This window comes from Penicillium macrosclerotiorum (assembly GCF_028827735.1).
Source record: "Penicillium macrosclerotiorum strain IBT 26536 chromosome Unknown utg000003l_segment0_segment0, whole genome shotgun sequence".
Classification (NCBI taxonomy): Eukaryota; Fungi; Ascomycota; class Eurotiomycetes; order Eurotiales; family Aspergillaceae; genus Penicillium; species Penicillium macrosclerotiorum.
The window spans coordinates 3000850-3019216 of NW_026643083.1; the positions used below are offsets into that span (position 1 = coordinate 3000850).

At 47.7% G+C, this 18367-nt stretch overlaps 8 protein-coding genes across 8 annotated transcripts; 5 read left to right on the forward strand and 3 right to left on the reverse strand.

Moving 5' to 3' along the window:
* Positions 1–977: 977 nt before the first annotated feature.
* hemA (5-aminolevulinic acid synthase HemA) lies at positions 978–2969 on the forward strand (the record flags this gene model as incomplete). The annotated part of the gene is made up of 2 exons (XM_057075696.1): positions 978–1311; positions 1375–2969. The coding sequence occupies 2 exons, from the start codon at positions 978–980 to the stop codon at positions 2967–2969; spliced, it is 1929 nt and encodes a 642-aa protein (XP_056935201.1).
* A 968-nt stretch (positions 2970–3937) lies between these two features.
* N7462_003971 (fungal specific transcription factor domain-containing protein) lies at positions 3938–5134 on the reverse strand (the record flags this gene model as incomplete). The annotated part of the gene is made up of 1 exon (XM_057075697.1): positions 3938–5134. One exon carries the CDS (start codon positions 5132–5134, stop codon positions 3938–3940), a length of 1197 nt encoding a protein of 398 aa, XP_056935202.1.
* An 884-nt stretch (positions 5135–6018) lies between these two features.
* Positions 6019–6453, forward strand: N7462_003972 (uncharacterized protein; the record flags this gene model as incomplete). The annotated part of the gene is made up of 1 exon (XM_057075698.1): positions 6019–6453. One exon carries the CDS (start codon positions 6019–6021, stop codon positions 6451–6453), a length of 435 nt encoding a protein of 144 aa, XP_056935203.1.
* Positions 6454–6467: 14 nt separating this feature from the next.
* N7462_003973 (uncharacterized protein) lies at positions 6468–7558 on the forward strand (the record flags this gene model as incomplete). The annotated part of the gene is made up of 3 exons (XM_057075699.1): positions 6468–6807; positions 6886–7336; positions 7396–7558. The coding sequence occupies 3 exons, from the start codon at positions 6468–6470 to the stop codon at positions 7556–7558; spliced, it is 954 nt and encodes a 317-aa protein (XP_056935204.1).
* Positions 7559–7710: 152 nt separating this feature from the next.
* N7462_003974 (aminotransferase-like domain-containing protein) lies at positions 7711–9207 on the reverse strand (the record flags this gene model as incomplete). Its single annotated transcript, XM_057075700.1, has 3 exons — positions 7711–8167; positions 8265–8661; positions 8724–9207. The coding sequence occupies 3 exons, from the start codon at positions 9205–9207 to the stop codon at positions 7711–7713; spliced, it is 1338 nt and encodes a 445-aa protein (XP_056935205.1).
* A 297-nt stretch (positions 9208–9504) lies between these two features.
* On the forward strand, positions 9505–10822 carry N7462_003975 (putative aminotransferase; the record flags this gene model as incomplete). Its single annotated transcript, XM_057075701.1, has 3 exons — positions 9505–9537; positions 9596–10059; positions 10108–10822. 3 exons carry the CDS (start codon positions 9505–9507, stop codon positions 10820–10822), a joined length of 1212 nt encoding a protein of 403 aa, XP_056935206.1.
* Positions 10823–13437: 2615 nt separating this feature from the next.
* On the forward strand, positions 13438–15090 carry N7462_003976 (Major facilitator superfamily domain general substrate transporter; the record flags this gene model as incomplete). The annotated part of the gene is made up of 1 exon (XM_057075702.1): positions 13438–15090. One exon carries the CDS (start codon positions 13438–13440, stop codon positions 15088–15090), a length of 1653 nt encoding a protein of 550 aa, XP_056935207.1.
* A 448-nt stretch (positions 15091–15538) lies between these two features.
* On the reverse strand, positions 15539–17148 carry N7462_003977 (DNA-directed RNA polymerase I subunit RPA49; the record flags this gene model as incomplete). The annotated part of the gene is made up of 3 exons (XM_057075703.1): positions 15539–16552; positions 16614–16939; positions 17001–17148. The coding sequence occupies 3 exons, from the start codon at positions 17146–17148 to the stop codon at positions 15539–15541; spliced, it is 1488 nt and encodes a 495-aa protein (XP_056935208.1).
* Between the last annotated feature and the right edge of the window lie 1219 nt (positions 17149–18367).

Sequence of the window (18367 nt, forward strand, 5' to 3'; positions counted from 1 at the left end):
GACAACTAAACACCATCTCAATATTGAGAGCATAACTATTTGTCTCACTTACGTGAAGGAGAAATTCATACAAAACGACAGTCTTTTTTAATATCTGATTTTCCTCGGTTAAAGATGCTTATGTGTTGTCTCAAGCTAAATTTGTAGGATTTATTCAACGGTTATGGCAATTGAGTGCCTTTAGAGGAATCTAATTCACATCCTAGAGCGAGACTAGAAATGCCTACTGCTACATCATGAGGAAATTTTCTCGTATTCGGCATTCGAGATTGTGACAGGCCCAAAACTATGTCCATATTATGAACTTGACCATGGCTAGAACGTTGGCTACTTTATTGTAAACCACTTTCTTTGATTGATCTGTACTAGACAGTTGCATATTTGACTATGGGAGGAGGGGGGGGGCAAAATCAATATTCCACGAGACTCGTGTGTTGAAGGTGGCGGACCGAGATTTCCGAGTGCCGGCTAGCATGTGCCTGGACCTACGGGATTTGATCATGTTGCCACTCGCCGAATAATCACCGATTTGGACGTTTTTTCCGAGTTAATTCGTATAGAACCATTAATTCTACTAGTACACTAGACGGTGGAAAAGAGGAGGGAATTGCATTGTTCACTCGTTCCTTTGCACATGCTCAAGACTAGAGCTCAGCCACCGAAGAACCCCTTTGCCGACATCCTTAAGCCAGTTCAAACCCCGTCCAGGCGGACAAAACATGAATGTGCTTGGGCGCGACCGCACAGCTGACTAAGGCTTGGTCCGGCTGCCCAATCGGGCAAAATCTCCCGGCCCGCGGTCCGTACCGGCCAATCACGGGGTCGTGGTTGTAAGCTGTGTGTGCTGAGTCAGAAGCCCCCTCCCCGCCCGAATGATTTTCACTCCCCCAGGTCCCATTGATTCACTTCGAATCCATCTCCCTTCCTCCTCCACTATCCACCGGAATTGTCTTGTTCTGGTATCAATTCATTTCACCATGGAGGCCATGCTCCAGCAGTCCCGCGCTATGTGCCCTTTTCTCAAGCGCACCTCACCCACGACTCTGCGCACTCTATCAACGGCAACTCGTCCTAGCACCGGCGGTGGTACTATGTCCAATCTCCAGGTCCTTGCCCGCCGCTGCCCGGTCATGAGCAAGGCTCTTGCCGTGCAGAGTGCCCGCATGAGCGGTACCAAGCGCTTCACCTCTTGTGCCGCTGGCGTTGCAGGTATTAAGCCTTTCCGCCCCGCTCCCGGCAAGCGGATGTTGCACACGACCGGGGGTCATCCCGCCAGTGTTGCTCCCGGGACCTATGAGAAGAACGAGCAAGGTAAGACAAAATTCTTCGTTTTGAAAGTGAAATACCATCGTTCATGTTTTGATTGATCCATAGTCCACCCCAACATGGCTTCTCCGCTCCGCTCTTCTTCCACCACCGAAGCCGCTCTCCACGGTCCTCGCCCCGACGCCCCGATCAACTCCCGGTTCAACTACAATGCGTTCTATGACGGCGAATTAGAGAAGAAGCACAAGGACAAGTCTTACCGTTACTTCAACAACATCAACCGACTGGCTAAGGAGTTCCCTCGAGCTCACACGGGTTCCGCCGAAGAGCGTGTGACCGTCTGGTGTTCCAATGACTATCTCGGCATGGGTCGTAACCCGCAGGTCTTGGAGACTATGCACCGCACTTTGGATACTTATGGTGCAGGTGCGGGCGGTACCCGCAACATTTCTGGTCACAACAAGCACGCCGTCGCTTTGGAGGACACCCTGGCTAAGCTGCACGGCAAGGAAGGTGCATTGGTCTTCAGCTCGTGCTTCGTTGCCAATGATGCCACATTGGCTACTCTTGGTAGCAAGCTCCCGGACTGTGTGATCCTATCCGACAGTCTCAATCATGCCTCTATGATCCAGGGTATTCGCCACTCTGGGGCGAAGAAGATGGTCTTCAAGCATAATGACCTTCAGGACCTAGAAGCCAAACTTGCTTCTCTGCCCCTCCATGTTCCCAAGATTATCGCATTCGAATCTGTGTACAGCATGTGTGGATCTATTGCGCCCATTGAGGCGATCTGTGATCTCGCTGATAAGTACGGTGCTATTACCTTTTTGGACGAAGTTCATGCCGTCGGCATGTACGGTCCCCATGGAGCTGGTGTCGCCGAGCACCTCGACTATGATGTCTATGCTTCGCAAGACACATCTGCTCCTCAAAGCACCAAGGGCACCGTCATGGACCGCGTGGATATCATTACTGGTACTCTGGGCAAAGCCTATGGCTGCGTTGGTGGATACATCGCTGCATCCGCAAACATGGTAGACACCATCCGCTCTTTAGCCCCTGGTTTTATTTTTACTACATCTCTACCTCCTGCCACAATGGCAGGTGCTGATGCTGCTATCCAGTACCAATCTCAGCAGCCGCGCGACAGAGTTCTTCAGCAGCTGCACACGCGTGCAGTCAAGTCTGCCCTGAAGGAACTTGACATCCCCGTCATTCCAAATCCTTCGCATATCGTCCCTCTCCTCGTGGGCGATGCCGAGCTCGCAAAGCGGGCCTCCGATAAACTCCTTGAGGAGCACGGTATCTATGTCCAGGCTATCAACTATCCCACCGTCCCTCGTGGAGAGGAGCGCCTGCGTATTACTCCAACCCCTGGTCATACCAAGCCTTTGCGCGACCATTTGGTCCAGGCAGTGCAGGCTGTCTGGAATGATTTGGGTATCAAGCGCGCCAGCGACTGGCAGAGCCTTGGTGGCTTTGTTGGTGTTGGTGTTGAAGGCGCTGAGGATGCTAATAAGCCCATCTGGGAACATTCTCAGCTTGGAGTGGATGACACTGAACCCCTCGAGACGATTATCGCTCGCGAGCTCGGCGCTGAGGCCGTTGAAAAAGCGACTGTCCCCCCGATGAAGACCTCTACTCCTCTGGGCGCCAGTGCACATTCCGCGATTGGTTCCGCACCTGTGGGTGTGGCCGCCTAAGTGCTTACCTTTTTTTGGGCATATTTTCGGGCTTCAGGGCAATCTAAGTATTCCCGTCCACTCCTTTAATTATATTAACATCCATGGAAGATGAACATATTGCATCTACCACTATTTTGGACTATTTTCTCTCCCTGAAGAACACCGATGTTCCATACCTGTCTGTGCCCCTTTCGTCTGCTCTATACCGCATTGGCATCTCATCATTGTGTGTGTAAAGTGTCGTTCATCTTGTGTTCTCTTTTTTGAGAATCTTTTGTTTGTATGTGCATTGATCCAATGTAGTACCTTAGGAAGGCGATAAAAGGCAATTCAATATGAATCGGTTTGGTTGGGTGTGGAATTTTTTTCCTTCTCTTCTAATAGAACGCCCAATGTAACCGTATTTCCATATCTTCACCAACCACTCAGTGTTTGATATGACTTTCACCTTACTAGAACAACGATCAGTTCAATAAGGCCAGGAGGGAGCTTCATTAATTGGATATGGGCAACCTCGATGGTTTTCATGATGACCGAAATTCAGGAAATAAGTTTGGTTTGGAATTCTTAAAAGTCTACTATGACTTCCGGTTTCCCATATTTATGGTTCTTGCTTTTAGTGAAAAGGGGTTACCATCTTTGTTATGCGAATGCAATGGCTATATCTACGAACCAATGAAATCCGGTATTCCCGTCATCAAATTACTGTCAATATCTTTGAACGGAATTTTCGGCAAGAAATCACAATAATCTTCTGATTTTGCTGCTTTTCGAAGTTTCTGCTCGAGGACTCTTGATGCTATAGTATTTCTGCGGTGTGTCAATAGCATCCACGCCACGATATTCAAAGTATTCGCTCTACTCCGTATCCTCAATCAGGGTTTGTTTGAGGCTTATCTCGTATGAAATGGAAATTTCCGGCCACTCGTCAGATTCTGGTGAGGGCTCACTTCGAGGCGGTTAGATCATAGTCGCCCCCATTGATATTAAAATAGCACAACCTCTTTCCCTATGTGCGAGAAATGAGCATCCCAGGGTAAGGAGGTCTCTGAAGCCCAGAAAGTATACAGAGATTCTCGCGCTCTCGTATAATTGCCCATTCCAAGGTCTTGCATTTTCTTCATCCGGCTTTGGATATATTCGCGTTCACTGATGATCTCAGTTTCGCACCCTGCGGTGAATATCGGCCACAAAATAAGAATATTAGCCGAGGAGGTTTCACCAATCTGTTGACAAGAGTGAATAATATTCGTGATGTCGCTCCGGACCTTGAAATGGTTCCTCGGAAGGCTTTGAATACGGCGGTGGAGGTATAGTAAAGCGGCGTGCACGAATGCGAGGTGAGTACTTCGAAGCTCTGAAGAAAGCTCGCCCATATGGCTTAATGTTTTTTCAGATACCGAGGCGTCAAGTAGAGAGGAAATTTTGGCCTCGAGTATCTCCGCTTCCGGAGAAATCTCCTCTAAAATATAAGGTTCGCCGGTTGTTAATAAATGATGACGTTGTGCCAGATGCGGCATTTGGGCGAGAAGGGGAGCCAGCCGCAAGGAAAAGCCGCTAATATCATCAATTGTCTCAGTGGATCCAGTTGAAAATTGGGCAAAAAGTCCATCTTGAACGGTACGGAGTCTCGAAAACCCTGCCAGAACATCCATAGTGATACACCACTTTACCAAGCATTGGGCGAAAGGGTCATGTTTGGAAGTAGCTTTCTGATTCTCCAGGAACGCAGTCAGTAGTCGGATGACTCCGTCAAGATGGACACTCCATATGTTCATATTTCCATTGCAAACATCATTTGTGCACAGGGCCATTGCAGTGGTAAGAGTTTCCGGTTCGAGCATCTCGTCAGGGTCTGTGAGCGCAGCTCGTAAATGGGATATGGCTAAGGTTGTGTATTTCAGACCGATCATCTTCGACCTTGGATTCGTGTCTTGCTGGACAAGACGGCTGTGGTGACCACAGGCCGCTGCCAGCAGAGCATAAAACAGATGGGGCCTTTCGAGAGCACCACTAATCATCCTTTGAAGGAAGAGTTTGGGAGCGGCTGGGAATAGCCTGGTGGCCGTTTCAGTGCTAAACATGTACATGAAAAATCGAGATTCTGTTGTCGACAACAATGGGGACAAATACAAGGTCGGCTGGTGTGTCACATTGCTGGCAATTGTTACAGCGTCGACCATGGGGACGATCGATCCATCCACGGATAAAACACCCTGCCCTTCGACGTGTTTGGTAGTCTCGTCGGTTTCTGAGCAGTAGCTGTTTGGACTCTGACTGATAATACCCAGCTCGTAGATGCATCCCCGCGGGTATCGCGTGCACCGCGAGCATATGGGCTTACCCAAATCGCACTTAAGATTCAATTAGTGAAATTACTGGGTTACCAGGGGTAGAAAAAAGTTACTTTGACTTTTTTCCTCCGACATTCTGCACAGCCATCGCGTCTTCTTTGTGACTGACCGTCGCGAGCCATGTCTGCTTTCGAGAGAAAGTCACGTCCCAGAGAGCCTGGATGCAGGAAAACGAGCGCGAGTAGCCATCTCTGATCTACCTGATCAGTCTTCCATCATGAACTCGCTTTGGAACCCTTCTCGTTCATTTTTCAAAAGAGTAGTGGGGATTTGGTCGTGTCCTGGTGCTTCTGGGCCCTGGTTGGTGCGGCGTTGCCACCGGTATGACTCAGCTTGGCGTTCCGAGTCATGCAAGTTCCATCAGTTTCGCCAAAAGGGACTCTTGCTAACCTCCACCCAGCTCTGGATCTGACGACGAAGACCAAGTCCATCAAAAAGGCTCTTGGCAAGTCTGATTGTGCTTCGAGTGGGTAATGGCGAGACGGGGGGCCCGCGCTGTTCAGATCCACCGCGACTGGAACTCTTTCCCCCACGGAGAATGCGGTCTGTGATTCGTCCGATCGGCAATGTATCCGAAATAGGCCTAGACCCGGGGGGGGAACTATGCTCCATTCAACAAGAAGAACGCGGGCTTTTGACAGTCTCGTTCCTGTCACTATAAAGTCCTGAATCTCAGCAACGCGATTCTGTTAGCTTGTAGGTCCCATGACATGATGTCGTCTGCAACCCGATCGATCGCAGAGGTGAGGTCCAGTGACATACCACTGGCGCTAGTTGCAGACCCAGAATATGTGAGCCCCAACAGCGACCATCTTACGAATCGGAACAATGAGAGTATTGCATATGAGTATCCCGAGGGGGGACTGGCAGCATGGATTGTGGTTGCTGGGTCTTTTATGCTGCTGACATGTACATTTGGCATGATGAGCACGGTAGGAGTGCTCCAGTCCTACTGGGAGATACACCAGCTTCGAGAATACTCCTCAAGTACGATAGGATGGATATCGTCAGCATTTGTGTTCCTCAACCTCTTACTAAGTGTCCAAGTTGGCCCGCTGTTTGATAGGTATGGTCCACGCTGGATCATGGTCGTGGGCTCCGTTCTCTACGTTTTGTCTATCGTCCTCCTGGGGTCCTATGAGGAATAATATGAATTTCTCTTATGTCTTGGTATACTTGGGGGGTGAGCAGTGCAATGATCTCGACACCATGTATGGCTGTTCTTTCACATTGGTTTCATCAACGTCGGGGTACCGCAACTGGTATTGCAATGGCTGGATCCAGCCTGGGTGGAGTGGTCTTCCCTTTGGCTTTGAGGCCAGCACTGGAGCGACTCGGCTGGGCATGGGCACTCAGAATTCTGGGTTTCTTTTTCATGCTCTTCCTTGTCATCGGCAACATCTGCATTCGAAGTAGATTGCCAATCAAGAAACAAAACGGGAGTATTAGCGTGCGATACTTGACGGACTCGCGGTTCATATGGGCTACAGTAGGAGTGTTTTGTACGTTCTCTCAAGGAAAATTCCGATTCGGACTCAAGACTCGAAAAGAATCTTAACCTGGAAGCTAATAACTTCAAGTCAGTGAAATCGTTCTATTTGCATCGCTGGGCTTGATACCGACATATGCAGCGGCACAAGGCTTTGATTCACAAACTGGCTTCTATTTATTGGCTGTAATGAATGCGTATGTGATCCCCATTTCCTGGAAATATCATCCTGATCTTGTCTTGCACAGGTCTAATAAAACATTCAGCGGGTCAGGATTTGGCCGCTGGCTCTCTGGAACTGCATCGGATCACCTTGGCCGTTTCAACACAATCTCTGCCATGATGCTGACAACTACATTTCTCATTTTTGTGTTGTGGTATCCATTTGGCCATCAAATTGGGGTCCTGTACACCTTTGTCTGGTTCCTAGGATTTGGGACCGGAAGCATTCTTAGTTTGACTCCCGTATGCGTCGGCCAAATCTGCAAAACTGAAGAGTTTGGGCAATGGGTTGGGACGTGTTATTTCATCGCTAGCTTTGGGTGAGCTTGAATTCCTCAGATAGATGTTGTAACTATATATGCTGACTTCTTCGGATAAGGACCCTGATTGGAATTCCCATTGGCGGACAGCTACTCCAGGCGGCCGGCCCATCACGCCTGGTCGTGTTTCTTGGTGTTGTTCTTGCAATTTCATTAAGTGGCTTTTTAATGTCCCGATGGGCATGCTTGGGCTATAAGTGGAAGTGGGGAGTCAAGATATGAAGGGGATGTCCCACCTTACCGGAGCCCGACTTTATCTTTCATAGAACCAGACAAGGAAAAATGCAGCCACTGGCCATTTTCAATGTTTAAAAGTCACACAGGTGCAACATACATTTGGAAAATTGATCGTACGAAAGACCGCTAGATGAACTCTACTGCTCTTCCAAGAGCTTCCTCACAATCCTTGCCAGCTGAGCAACCCCATAAATGAGACTCGCTTCTTCGGCGTAGGAAAAGCATAATCTAATCATATCCTCAAACTCATCAAATCGAACATTTCCCTCTGGGAGGCTGAATGAAGGTCCAATCCCGAAGATGATGTTTTCCTCTCTCCTAGCATAATCAGCCACATGCTTTGCCGTCAGCGGAGAGGGGAGTTTAAGCCAAAAGAAGATCCCGCCAGCAGTAGCGCTAGAAACCAAGGATGGGTTGAATGAAACTCCTAGAGGTAGGAGTTGAGTTTCTATTGCTGAGAACATGGTGAAGTAGCGACGTCTGTATGCTTGAATAGTTGAGGCCATATGATCTTCTAAGGAGCCGCTCATCATAAGGTCATTAACGAAAGTCGACATGAGTTGCGAAGGCGCTCCACCGGAACGAGTTGATCCACTGCCAATAATAGGATTATTAAAAGGGGAGAAACTCTATAGATGCAGGAAACGGAATAATTTCCGAGACTGACAATGGGGGGATTGTGGGTTCTCACCTCTGACAAAGGCCATAAATGAACTTTTCCGTTCCCTCTGCCCACCCAACGCGACAGCCCGGTCCCAGAATCTTACTGAAACTGCCATTGCTGACAGCGTTACCAAAGCCATCTCGTGGTCCACCATCCAGAGTCCTATCAAGGTCCACGATTCGCAAGATAGCTGTAGTCGATTGAGATTGTGTTTCGATTTCTGGATCTGAGCTCCAGTTCAAGAAGTCATATACATCATCGCTAATTATCAAAGCATCATATGTTCGTGCCAGACGAAGGAGAGCTTCTCGTCGAGGACGGGACATGATGGCTCCAGAGGGATTGGAAAATGTGGGGACGCAGTAGATAATATGAGAATAGAGCTTTCGATAGTCACATGAGGCTTTGATTTGCTGATCACATTCTAATTAGAGCACCGCTCGTGTATTTCTTTCCGTTTCTTCTGTGAGTAAGGGGTTGATTAACTCACAGATGTTTGGAATGATCCAGAGGCTCTGTATTCTTCGCGCTCTGCTTCTAGTGCCTTTTCCAGGAAGGCAATATCGACTCCCTCCGCGTCCTCGATGACACCGTGCATCTTGCCGTTGAACCCAGCATCTTCGAAGATTCTAAACGCCAGAAAATATGCAGGTTCAATCACCCAGATCTTCCGAGTTTTGACCGGATCAGTGAAGACCTGCAAGATGTTGGCCAAGTTTTGACTGGCGCCGCCGGTGATGCAAATACGGTCTGCAGATATCGGGTTGGCAGGCTTGTAATAGCGAGTCAACCAGCTAGAAATGTTCTCACGGAGGGGGAAAAATCCTTCATCGGGGCCATAGATCAATCCAGGCTGCCACACTATTTGGTTTGAAAGTACTGAGGTGGCTGCCTCTTTTAACCGGTCGGCTGGCAGAAGGGATGTGGCGGGGAAACCGCTAGCAAAGTCGATGACGGGTTTGGAAGACATGGTTTCTCTGATGAAAATGTAAATTACTTGGAGCCTCTTTAAATATTGTTCGATCGGTTTTCCTCGACTGAAGGGAACCCAACCTGAACCTGAATAACCTTGGGACCCGCCATTGTCCCAATTGGGATATGTATGCGATTCAACCAATCAAATGCATGCAACGGAGGTGCTCCGCCTGATTTGGTGGCCACTGAATACAATTTAAGACGCTGTGTTTCCCATCGAGTTAGTCAATCTCCTTCTCCTTCTCAATTGAATTCTCTGCCCTTGAAATATTGTTCTGAACTTCTCCTCAAAATGGTCAAAATAGACGAATTTGCCGTTGAGCGGGTAAGGCTATTCGACGCCGATGAAATCCCTTCCATCTTCATCACTAACATCGTCGTAGTGGATGGACGATTATGAGAATGATGCCAGATTCAATCTTGCTGAGACCTGCTGCGCTTCAATCTCGTTGACTGATCTTCTTGAGCTCTCGGGGAACTCGGCGCAGGCAGATAAGGTCTTGGATTTCTCCAAGAAGCAGGTCTACGGTGCAATTCGAGGATCTGTAGCTTTACGCACCAACATCGCTCGTCTATACGTCGATGAACTGTCTACCCCAGTACCGGGAGACCAGGTTCTTGTTACTAACGGAGCAATCCAGGCGAACTTCCTGGCTCTCTATACAAATGTTGGCCCTGGAGACCACGTTATCTGTCATTACCCTACTTACCAACAACTCTACTCTGTGCCCAAGTCCCTCGGAGCCGAAGTAAGCCTGTGGAAGTCCAGAGAAACCGAAGGATGGCGACTCGATCTTGATGAATTAAAGTCTTTAATTCGCCCCAACACCAAGTACATAGTTATCAAGTAAGTCAAATGGTCAAGCTACATTGGGCTAACGCTGACTGCGACGAGCAATCCTCAAAACCCGACTGGCGCTGTTTTGTCTCACGAAAACCTGAAAGGAATTGTGGATATCGCACGAGAGCATGGGATCATCCTTCACAGCGATGAGGTGTATCGACCTCTATTTCATTCGCTGGCCGCAAACACTAAGAACCCGCCATCTGTACTCTCATTTGGATACGAAAAGACCGTTGTCACAGGCTCCATGTCCAAGGCGTTCAGTCTGGCTGGCATCCGACTTGGTTGGATCGTTTCCTTGAGTTCCGCAATTATCGAAGCATGTGCATCCGCAAGAGATTATACCGTGATATCAGTGAGCCAAGTTGATGATCAGATTGCCACCTTTGCCCTTGACAGCCCGACGGTGGATAATCTTCTGACCCGCAATATCACATTGGCTCAACGAAACCTGGCAGCTTTGGACGAATTTGTGACGGATTTCAAATATGCCTGTCAATGGACCCGCCCTCAAGCGGGCACGACCGCTTTTATTAGATTCAGTGACAAGAGCGGAAGTCCCGTTGATGATGTGGAGTTCTGCAAGCAATTGCAACAAAATACCGGGGTGATGTTCGTGCCGGGGAGCCAATGCTTTGGAGGCGGAGTTGATTTCAAGGGCTTTGTTCGGGTGGGTTATGTCAATGAACATCAAACCATCATTGATGGTCTCGAAGCTCTACGAGTATTCATGGGTGATGGATATTCCAAGTTACCACTAGCATAACACTGCTATGGTTGTCTGGGGTTCTTGAGTAGCTACCTCCTATGCTAGGTACTTTTTGCGGAGGTCACATCTTCTTTTTATCATCTAATTTATGGATGGAGGATCCTGGTAATAGAGAGCCTTTTATAGAGTCTGAATGGGCCTCATCGGCGACTTTCCAGGATAGTGTCTCAAAACGAATTTGTTAATGGTCAAAAGCTTCGGAATAGATGTTTCATTGAGTCACCTCCACAGGTTTATTGTACCTTGCCTCTCAAATCGATAGGCTAAATCTCCTTAACAATTTCCTATCGGCAAGCAGTATAGAAATCGTGTAGGTTGACCGCCAAGATTCTAGTTGTATCTAGCGTGTTAATTCCATTTTACCCCTTGGGCCCCGGTTTAGGCTATTTTAGGTTAATATAGTCTGATCTAATTCCATTGAATGTTCATTGCATATAATATCTCATGGTAGCTGCCACGTGATGTTTTCCAAGGCTATTGATGGGAACGACCGATACTATCGTCATAATTGATAACCATCCCATCATACACAACGATTTCAAGTATCTTTCGAATTTCCCATCTCTTCAGCTACGAGCATGGATATGATGTCTAAGCATATGCATCATGCATACGATTCGTATCCGAAGTTGGCCAGAATAACATCAAGTATTATACATTTGGTTTTTCCATAAAAATCCGCGTATAGTAGAGTAGGTAATAGGTGTAATAACTATAATATATGCAAGTTTTAGTACATTAAGAACAATAGATATTAAAGAACTTATAGCTTATTCATCAGTATCTCACGCAGCTGTTTATTTAAAAGGTGTGTTCAGTAATACAGTACAAGGTATTGAAGGTGCAATAGTTTTAGGTTTAGCTACGGTTTTGTATCACAAGGTCTATTTATTTGTGCCGGAGGTATTTTATATGACAGATCTTCTACTAGAGTAATAACATATTATAAAGGTATGGCTCAAATAATGCCTATATTCTCTATATTATTCTTTTATTATCTCTTCTTTAGATAACTAAAAAAGAAGATGTAGACTATAAATGTACTACTTATTAGCGTAGTAGACTATTAGTATTAATAATAAATTAGGTACAGAAATATAATACATCCTATATTTAAATAGAATAAATCTTGAAATATTTAAGAAAAAGTCTTAGATCTTAGACTAAATTTACTCGATTTACTTAGGAATAATCTAGTAAATATAATAGGTTAAGTAGGGTAGGAGAGGTAAAGTATTAAGGCTATTATAGAAGCGTGCTATACAGAATCCTTTACATATATCTTCTTCTAGTATCGATAAATCGCCGCCTAGATCTATATAGGATCTAGAGAAGAATTAAAAGAAGATTGCTAGATATTAATAAGAGGTCTTATACCGCGGTAGCAATAGAATCTTGATCGCCTATTTTATTATAACAAGAGTACTATAGAGAATCTCTAGATAGTTAATAATTTAATTCGTTAGATTAGGGAAGCTTGACATTTACTATAGTGCCCAATCACTAGGGGCTGGGTCAAAATGCCGCTTAGCAAAATAGGGGTGCTCTCAATTAGAGGTATCAATCGTTCTATTACTAAGAGAAACGATGAGAAAGCAGAGGTAGAGCGGAGGCGGGCAATTAAGCAGTGGAAGAAATATCACCGCTACCAGATCCTACATAGAATCAAGATATAGCACTAGAAATGGCGGAAGCAGCACGCCAGGAAGGTGATATTTTCTTTCTAGATACTAGTGGGAATCGTTGGGTTAGGGAGGAGAGGGGGAGGCGCAGTGTAAGGCACTAATAGAACGAAGGGGAAAGCCAACAGTACCAGCCTTTTTTGGTATATATGCATTAAATTGATGCCTTATGTTCATATCGCCATGTATCTTGAAGTCTTACTAGATAGGACTTGCGGCTTGATCCTTACATCATTCTTGTTTTTGATTCCCGTTTACCCCAGTCGGCATCTACAGTTGGTTCAGAATCGATATGGTGCGTGCCAAGCTTGATTGGTTGCTGATAAACATGTACAAATCGATGACAACATCGCGCGTGTACCCTCTCCGTCTGTCTCTCTTCCGGACCCGCTTCGCTCATTGTTGCAATCATCTATTGGCGAACGATTCTGTTGGAATAGTGAATCTTTCAGCGTACAGTGGAGAATGTTTCCCATAAATTGACGTAGTTCGGGCTAATATGACGTAGCGATCGGGCTACCGAGCCTCCGACGCCCCACGGGCCGTAAGACGTAACGACGCAACAGGTTTTGCCGCTCTGTTAAATTATTTTCCAGGCACTTTCGGCCATTTAGAAATCAATATGTACTCGGGGGTAGTGGAGACAGTTTCTGAACAAGGAGTACGAGTCGCAAGATGTCAAATCCAAAGCCACCGGCGCCATTATCTTATTCCTGTTATAGGGCAATCATGTCCCTGCGAGGCTGCGGTACCTGGACCCGGAGAAATACATATAAGGAGCACAGGCGCCGCCATAGATATCGTTTAAATGCGTTCAAGGACTCGATGTCCACTTATTACCCCATATCCACCTATCCTCCACTCTCCTTTTTCTCCGCACACACAGGGTGTTTGAACACTTGATCAACATACCAAGCCCCACTCTACCACATGGCTAGCCCCGTCGATTCGCCGCTCTTTGAGAAGAGGGGAGACAATCAAAAGACAGATGAGAGTACCGAGAAGCTACAAGGTTCCGGCAAAGCTAGATATGGAAACGATACCCATGCAGAGCATGCATCTGAATCGGATCGTACAAGCCAAGATGATTCCCCCAAGATTGAGAAGTCCGGCAAAAGAGAACTCACCGAGGACGACTGCTACGATAAACTAGGCTTCTGCTTTCCCTGGTGGAAGAAATGGACTATTCTCACTGTCATTTTTGTCGTGCAAATGTCCATGAACTTCAACACCGGTGTCTATGCCAACGCAGTCATTGGTCTAACGGAGGAGTTTCATATCAGCGAACAAGCCGCAAGAGTTGGACAGTGTGTCTTTCTGGTCGCCTATGCATTCGGATGTGAGTTGTGGGCGCCTTGGTCAGAGGAGTTCGGCCGATGGCCGATCATGCAGCTGTCCCTTTTCTTGGTGAACATCTGGCAAATTCCATGTGCTTTGGCACCCAACTTCGGCACGATTGTAGTGTGCCGGATTCTCGGAGGCTTGAGCTCAGCCGGTGGCTCTGTTACACTGGGCATGACGGCTGATATGTGGGAGTCTGACGACCAGGGCTTTGCTGTGGCCTATGTCGTTTTGTCATCTGTGGGTGGTTCTACTATCGGACCCGTGTTCGGTGGCTTTATTGGCCAGTACCTTTCATGGCACTGGGTCTTCTGGGTTCAGTTAATTTTCGGTGGAATCACTCAAATTTTACACTTCTTCGTGGTGCCCGAAACCCGAGCTACAATTCTAATTGACCGCGAAGCAAAGCGCCGCCGCAAGAATGGTGACGAAGTATATGGCCCGAACGAATTGAAGACTCCCCGCCTGGATCTACACGACGTCCTTCGACTTTGGCGCAGACCATTCGAGATGTTCCTTCGCGAGCCGATTGTGCTATTTCTGTCTTTGCTCTCAGGTTTCTCTGATGCGCTGATCTTCGTGTTTACCGAGTCATTTACTCTGGTCTTCGATCAGTGGAACATGAGTACGCTCGCCATTGGACTGACTTTCTGTTCAATTTTGATCGGCTACGTGATTGCCTACTTTATCTATCTCCCGGACGTCCACCGGCAAATAAAGTTGCGCAAAACTGAAGGCGCTGGCAGCCGTCTCGCAGAACGTCGACTACTTCTGCTTCTTTTTATCGCACCTCTGGAGCCTATCGGACTGCTTGGATTCGCTTGGACATCTATGGGTCCTCCAATTCCCTGGATCGCACCTTGTATCTTTGCCTGTCTGATTGCGATGGCCAACTACGCCATTTACATGGCTACAATCGACTATATGGTTGCAGCTTACGGTCCATACTCCGCGTCCGCTACTGGCGGCAACGGGTTTGCTCGAGATTTCCTCGCCGGTATTGCCACCATGTATTCGACTCCGATGTACCAAAATATCGGTGGCAAATATCACCTTCAGTGGGCGAGCACACTTCTTGGTTGTGTTGGCTTTCTTGTCCTAATCCCAATCTATGTCTTCTACTGGAAGGGACCTGATATTCGAGCGAAGAGCAAGTTCGCACAGCAGCTGGAAGCAGACCGCTTGAGGCATAATGGTCGGCGGGCAAGTCAGTTGCATGCCAATGAAGAACCTTATGCCTAGATGATCCCTGTTTCTTATTATTTCCTATTAGCGACATTGTGATAGACTTGCATCATAAATTCTTAGATTTTTACTCCTCTCATGACCGTCAATTTCAATATTAGATGCAATCATTTGAAGTTTTACGTGCACCCGTAAATGTGAGATATGAGATGTACTTGTTCATAAAATATCAATGTAAATGAAGAGATGAAGAGGTAGAGTCTAGAATGAAGATACATCCATCTCTGATGCGTCCAAATACGACATCGATTAAAAAGCATTGTATACATGATCAGCAACACAATATGCAACATATTTCATTGATATGGAGACTTTTTGAGATGTGACAAATAAGAAATAGAAACGCCGGATATATCACATAAATGGCAACAAAGATTTTAAATAGCCGGACATGACGAGATCAACCGCTACAGGAACAATCCAAACAAGCTGAGGAAACAGACATCTATTTCCTCCCACCGCGGCTGACCTTGGGAAACTCGACTGGAACACGCAGGCGGGCCACCCGACGCGCAGCGGCCTCCGCACGACCGCCCTTGATGTTCCATTTGCTGAATTCGGACTCACGAGGCTTGTCAATACGACATCCCAGCTCGCGGAAGTATTGTTGGATGGTGTTCGAGTCCAGACGAAGATCATCGCGCAGATCAGAGGGATCAGTGGCTAGTTCGTTGGGGGAGTTACCACCGAGAGAGCTGGATCCGCCGTCCTTGGCCGGCTGAGGGGGTATGTGCAAGGAAAGAGCGCAGATAGTAGTGTGAAGGAGAGTGAGGTCGTGCTTAGAAAGGAAGCCGCCGCTCGGGGCGAAGCGGCGCCGGACGGCATCAACAACAGAGTCGGGGAGAAGTTCTGTAGATGATTCGGAGTCATCCTTGCCAGATTTTGAGACACCGGATGTGCTGGAGAGAATCTTGCGGAGATCTTCGCGCGGCGGGAGCTTCTTGCTGCCAGGGCCAGAGCCCTTATTGCCCATGCCCTTAAGAGAGCGTGCGAATTCGAGCAACAATTGAATGAACCGAAGAACCTGGATGTGTGTAGAATTGCCAGACTGTCCAACGGCTACAACGCGGTTCGAGACATATCGAGAACCGGTGATAACTGAAACGCCGGCCTCCACTTGTTGCTTCCATTCGTCCACGCCCGTCAACTGGCGAAGAGTCGAGTGGCCACCAGGAACCAAAGTCTCGATAGAATATACGTCTGAGGGATGGGCGGCAGTGAGATCGGGGGTGGGCAAAGGCTTGGCGGCTTGCACCTCGGCCTGCACGTCCAATGCCTTGGCCACGCCGGAGGCGACATCCGCAGGCAAGGACGAAATGAGAGCAGCACCGGCTTCGGTGACGGAACCAGCGGGCGCTGTGGAGAGCTGTGCATTCTCTGCCATGGACTGGACAGCCTTGCGGGATTGCTTGGTACCGAATGTGTTGGTAAGAGCAGTGCGCTGAGCGCGAATGTTATACTATACTCCAGTTAGCATATTCCGACCAAACTCTTGGCAAATAGACCACAAAGACACATACAGTCTCATCTTCGGATTCTTGGTCTTCCTCGGGTTGTCGGACGCTGCGGACACCACCACGGAGTGTAATCCGTCGGGCCTCAATCACCTGCCATGTCTTGCGCTCGGGATCAACGATAGCGACATAGTGTTTCAACTGCGAGTCCGCATCTTCTCCAGTCCCCTCACGGCCAACAAAATCCAATCTCTCATGCTCAGATGACTGCAGGAGCATTTCGGAAGACGCAATACCGGGGTTACGGGTGGCTGAGTGAGCGACATCCTGACGGGCTTTGGTATATGGGTTCCAGTGGAGGGATTTGGAGTTAAGAACACCAGGAGTGGTGGCTAGTGTGCAGACAAAGCATTAGTAAAATTTCACCTCCATTAGCAGCCCAGTGGCACATACCAATTACTGGGGCCAGCTCGCTCTTGTCCTCGACAAGGCTAGCTGCCAGCGGCGGAAGCGCTTGAAGCTGCAGAGCAGGCTTTTTGCTGGGACCTCCATGAACGTCTGAAGCGCGCTTGCGCTTCTTATCAATCTTGATAGACGGCATTGTGTTTCTGGAGATCACAGGAGAGTTCACACAGAAATCTCCGAGGTACAGCTCGAGTGATCGACCGTTATATCGCGGTGAAATAAATGTCAAAAAGTTGATGGCAGAAAAATTTCCTAGCACAGAATATTGGGAAGGCGGTGAAACGGCATGGGGTTAACATCCGCACAAACCAAAATTGCCCGGAGAAATGACCTATGCACAAGCTACGGTAGAGCTACTCAAGCTACAGATGACTACTGCGGAAGTGGGAAAAAAATAGATACTCTTCAAGAATTAACTTGATCCAGTAATTTTTTGATTGGTGGAAACTCTCTGAAACCTCTCCATAGCTCCCAGGCTTCTGAATACTTCTGAAGCCTGTTGAATGGAAACAGTAGATTGACCAGTCACCCCAGTGACGTACTCAGATGGGATAGGCAGCGGAAACCCGTAGCACTAATCCTCCAACCCCTGACTAAACACACAGGCGCCTCTCCCGAGAAATAACATGCCCGATATCAATTCAACCGATGTTGGAATGAATCCGAAAAGATTGGAAATGGTGGGAAAGCGGGTTGTTGTTTGAACAGCGGATTCCATCGAAGAAATGCGATTTCTTCACAATATGAAGGCGGAAATCATGTCCGGGCAGGCAACTCGATAATTGAGAGACTGAACGAAGGAAACGATAAGTCGTGACATCAGTTCATAAAGTGTCGTGTTTAGCGTTCAAACGTGAGCATCGACATGCGGCGCTGAGATGGATGGGGCGAGTAGTTTATTTACTTCATGGTCATTAGCAACAAGTTCAAGGATACAGAGCAATGGGCGAGGATTGTGCAAACTCACGATCTGGCGCGCATCTTCCTGCGCTTGCGCTTGAGACGACGAACGCGCTTCTTTCTCCACTTAGCTCTCATCTTCGTAGATGTTCTGTAGTCTTGTCAGTTGTCATGTCATTAAAAAAATAAACTTTGGAAGGCGACTCACGCTTCTGCGAGGATGAGGAGAGATGGTTGAAAGAAAGACAATTACCAGCGGCCGACGGCGCATTTGTGTAGTGGGTGGCTGACTCAGCTAAGCGAGGCGCTAACCGAAATGAGAGCATCCAGCAGCTGTACACGTGACCCCTTTACATCACACACTGCGCATAACCCTGGGAAGGTGGAAATAAAGTGGAAATAGGGTTTCCATGCTGGTCATCGACTAGTGTTTACGTGTAGGGCAAACAAATTGC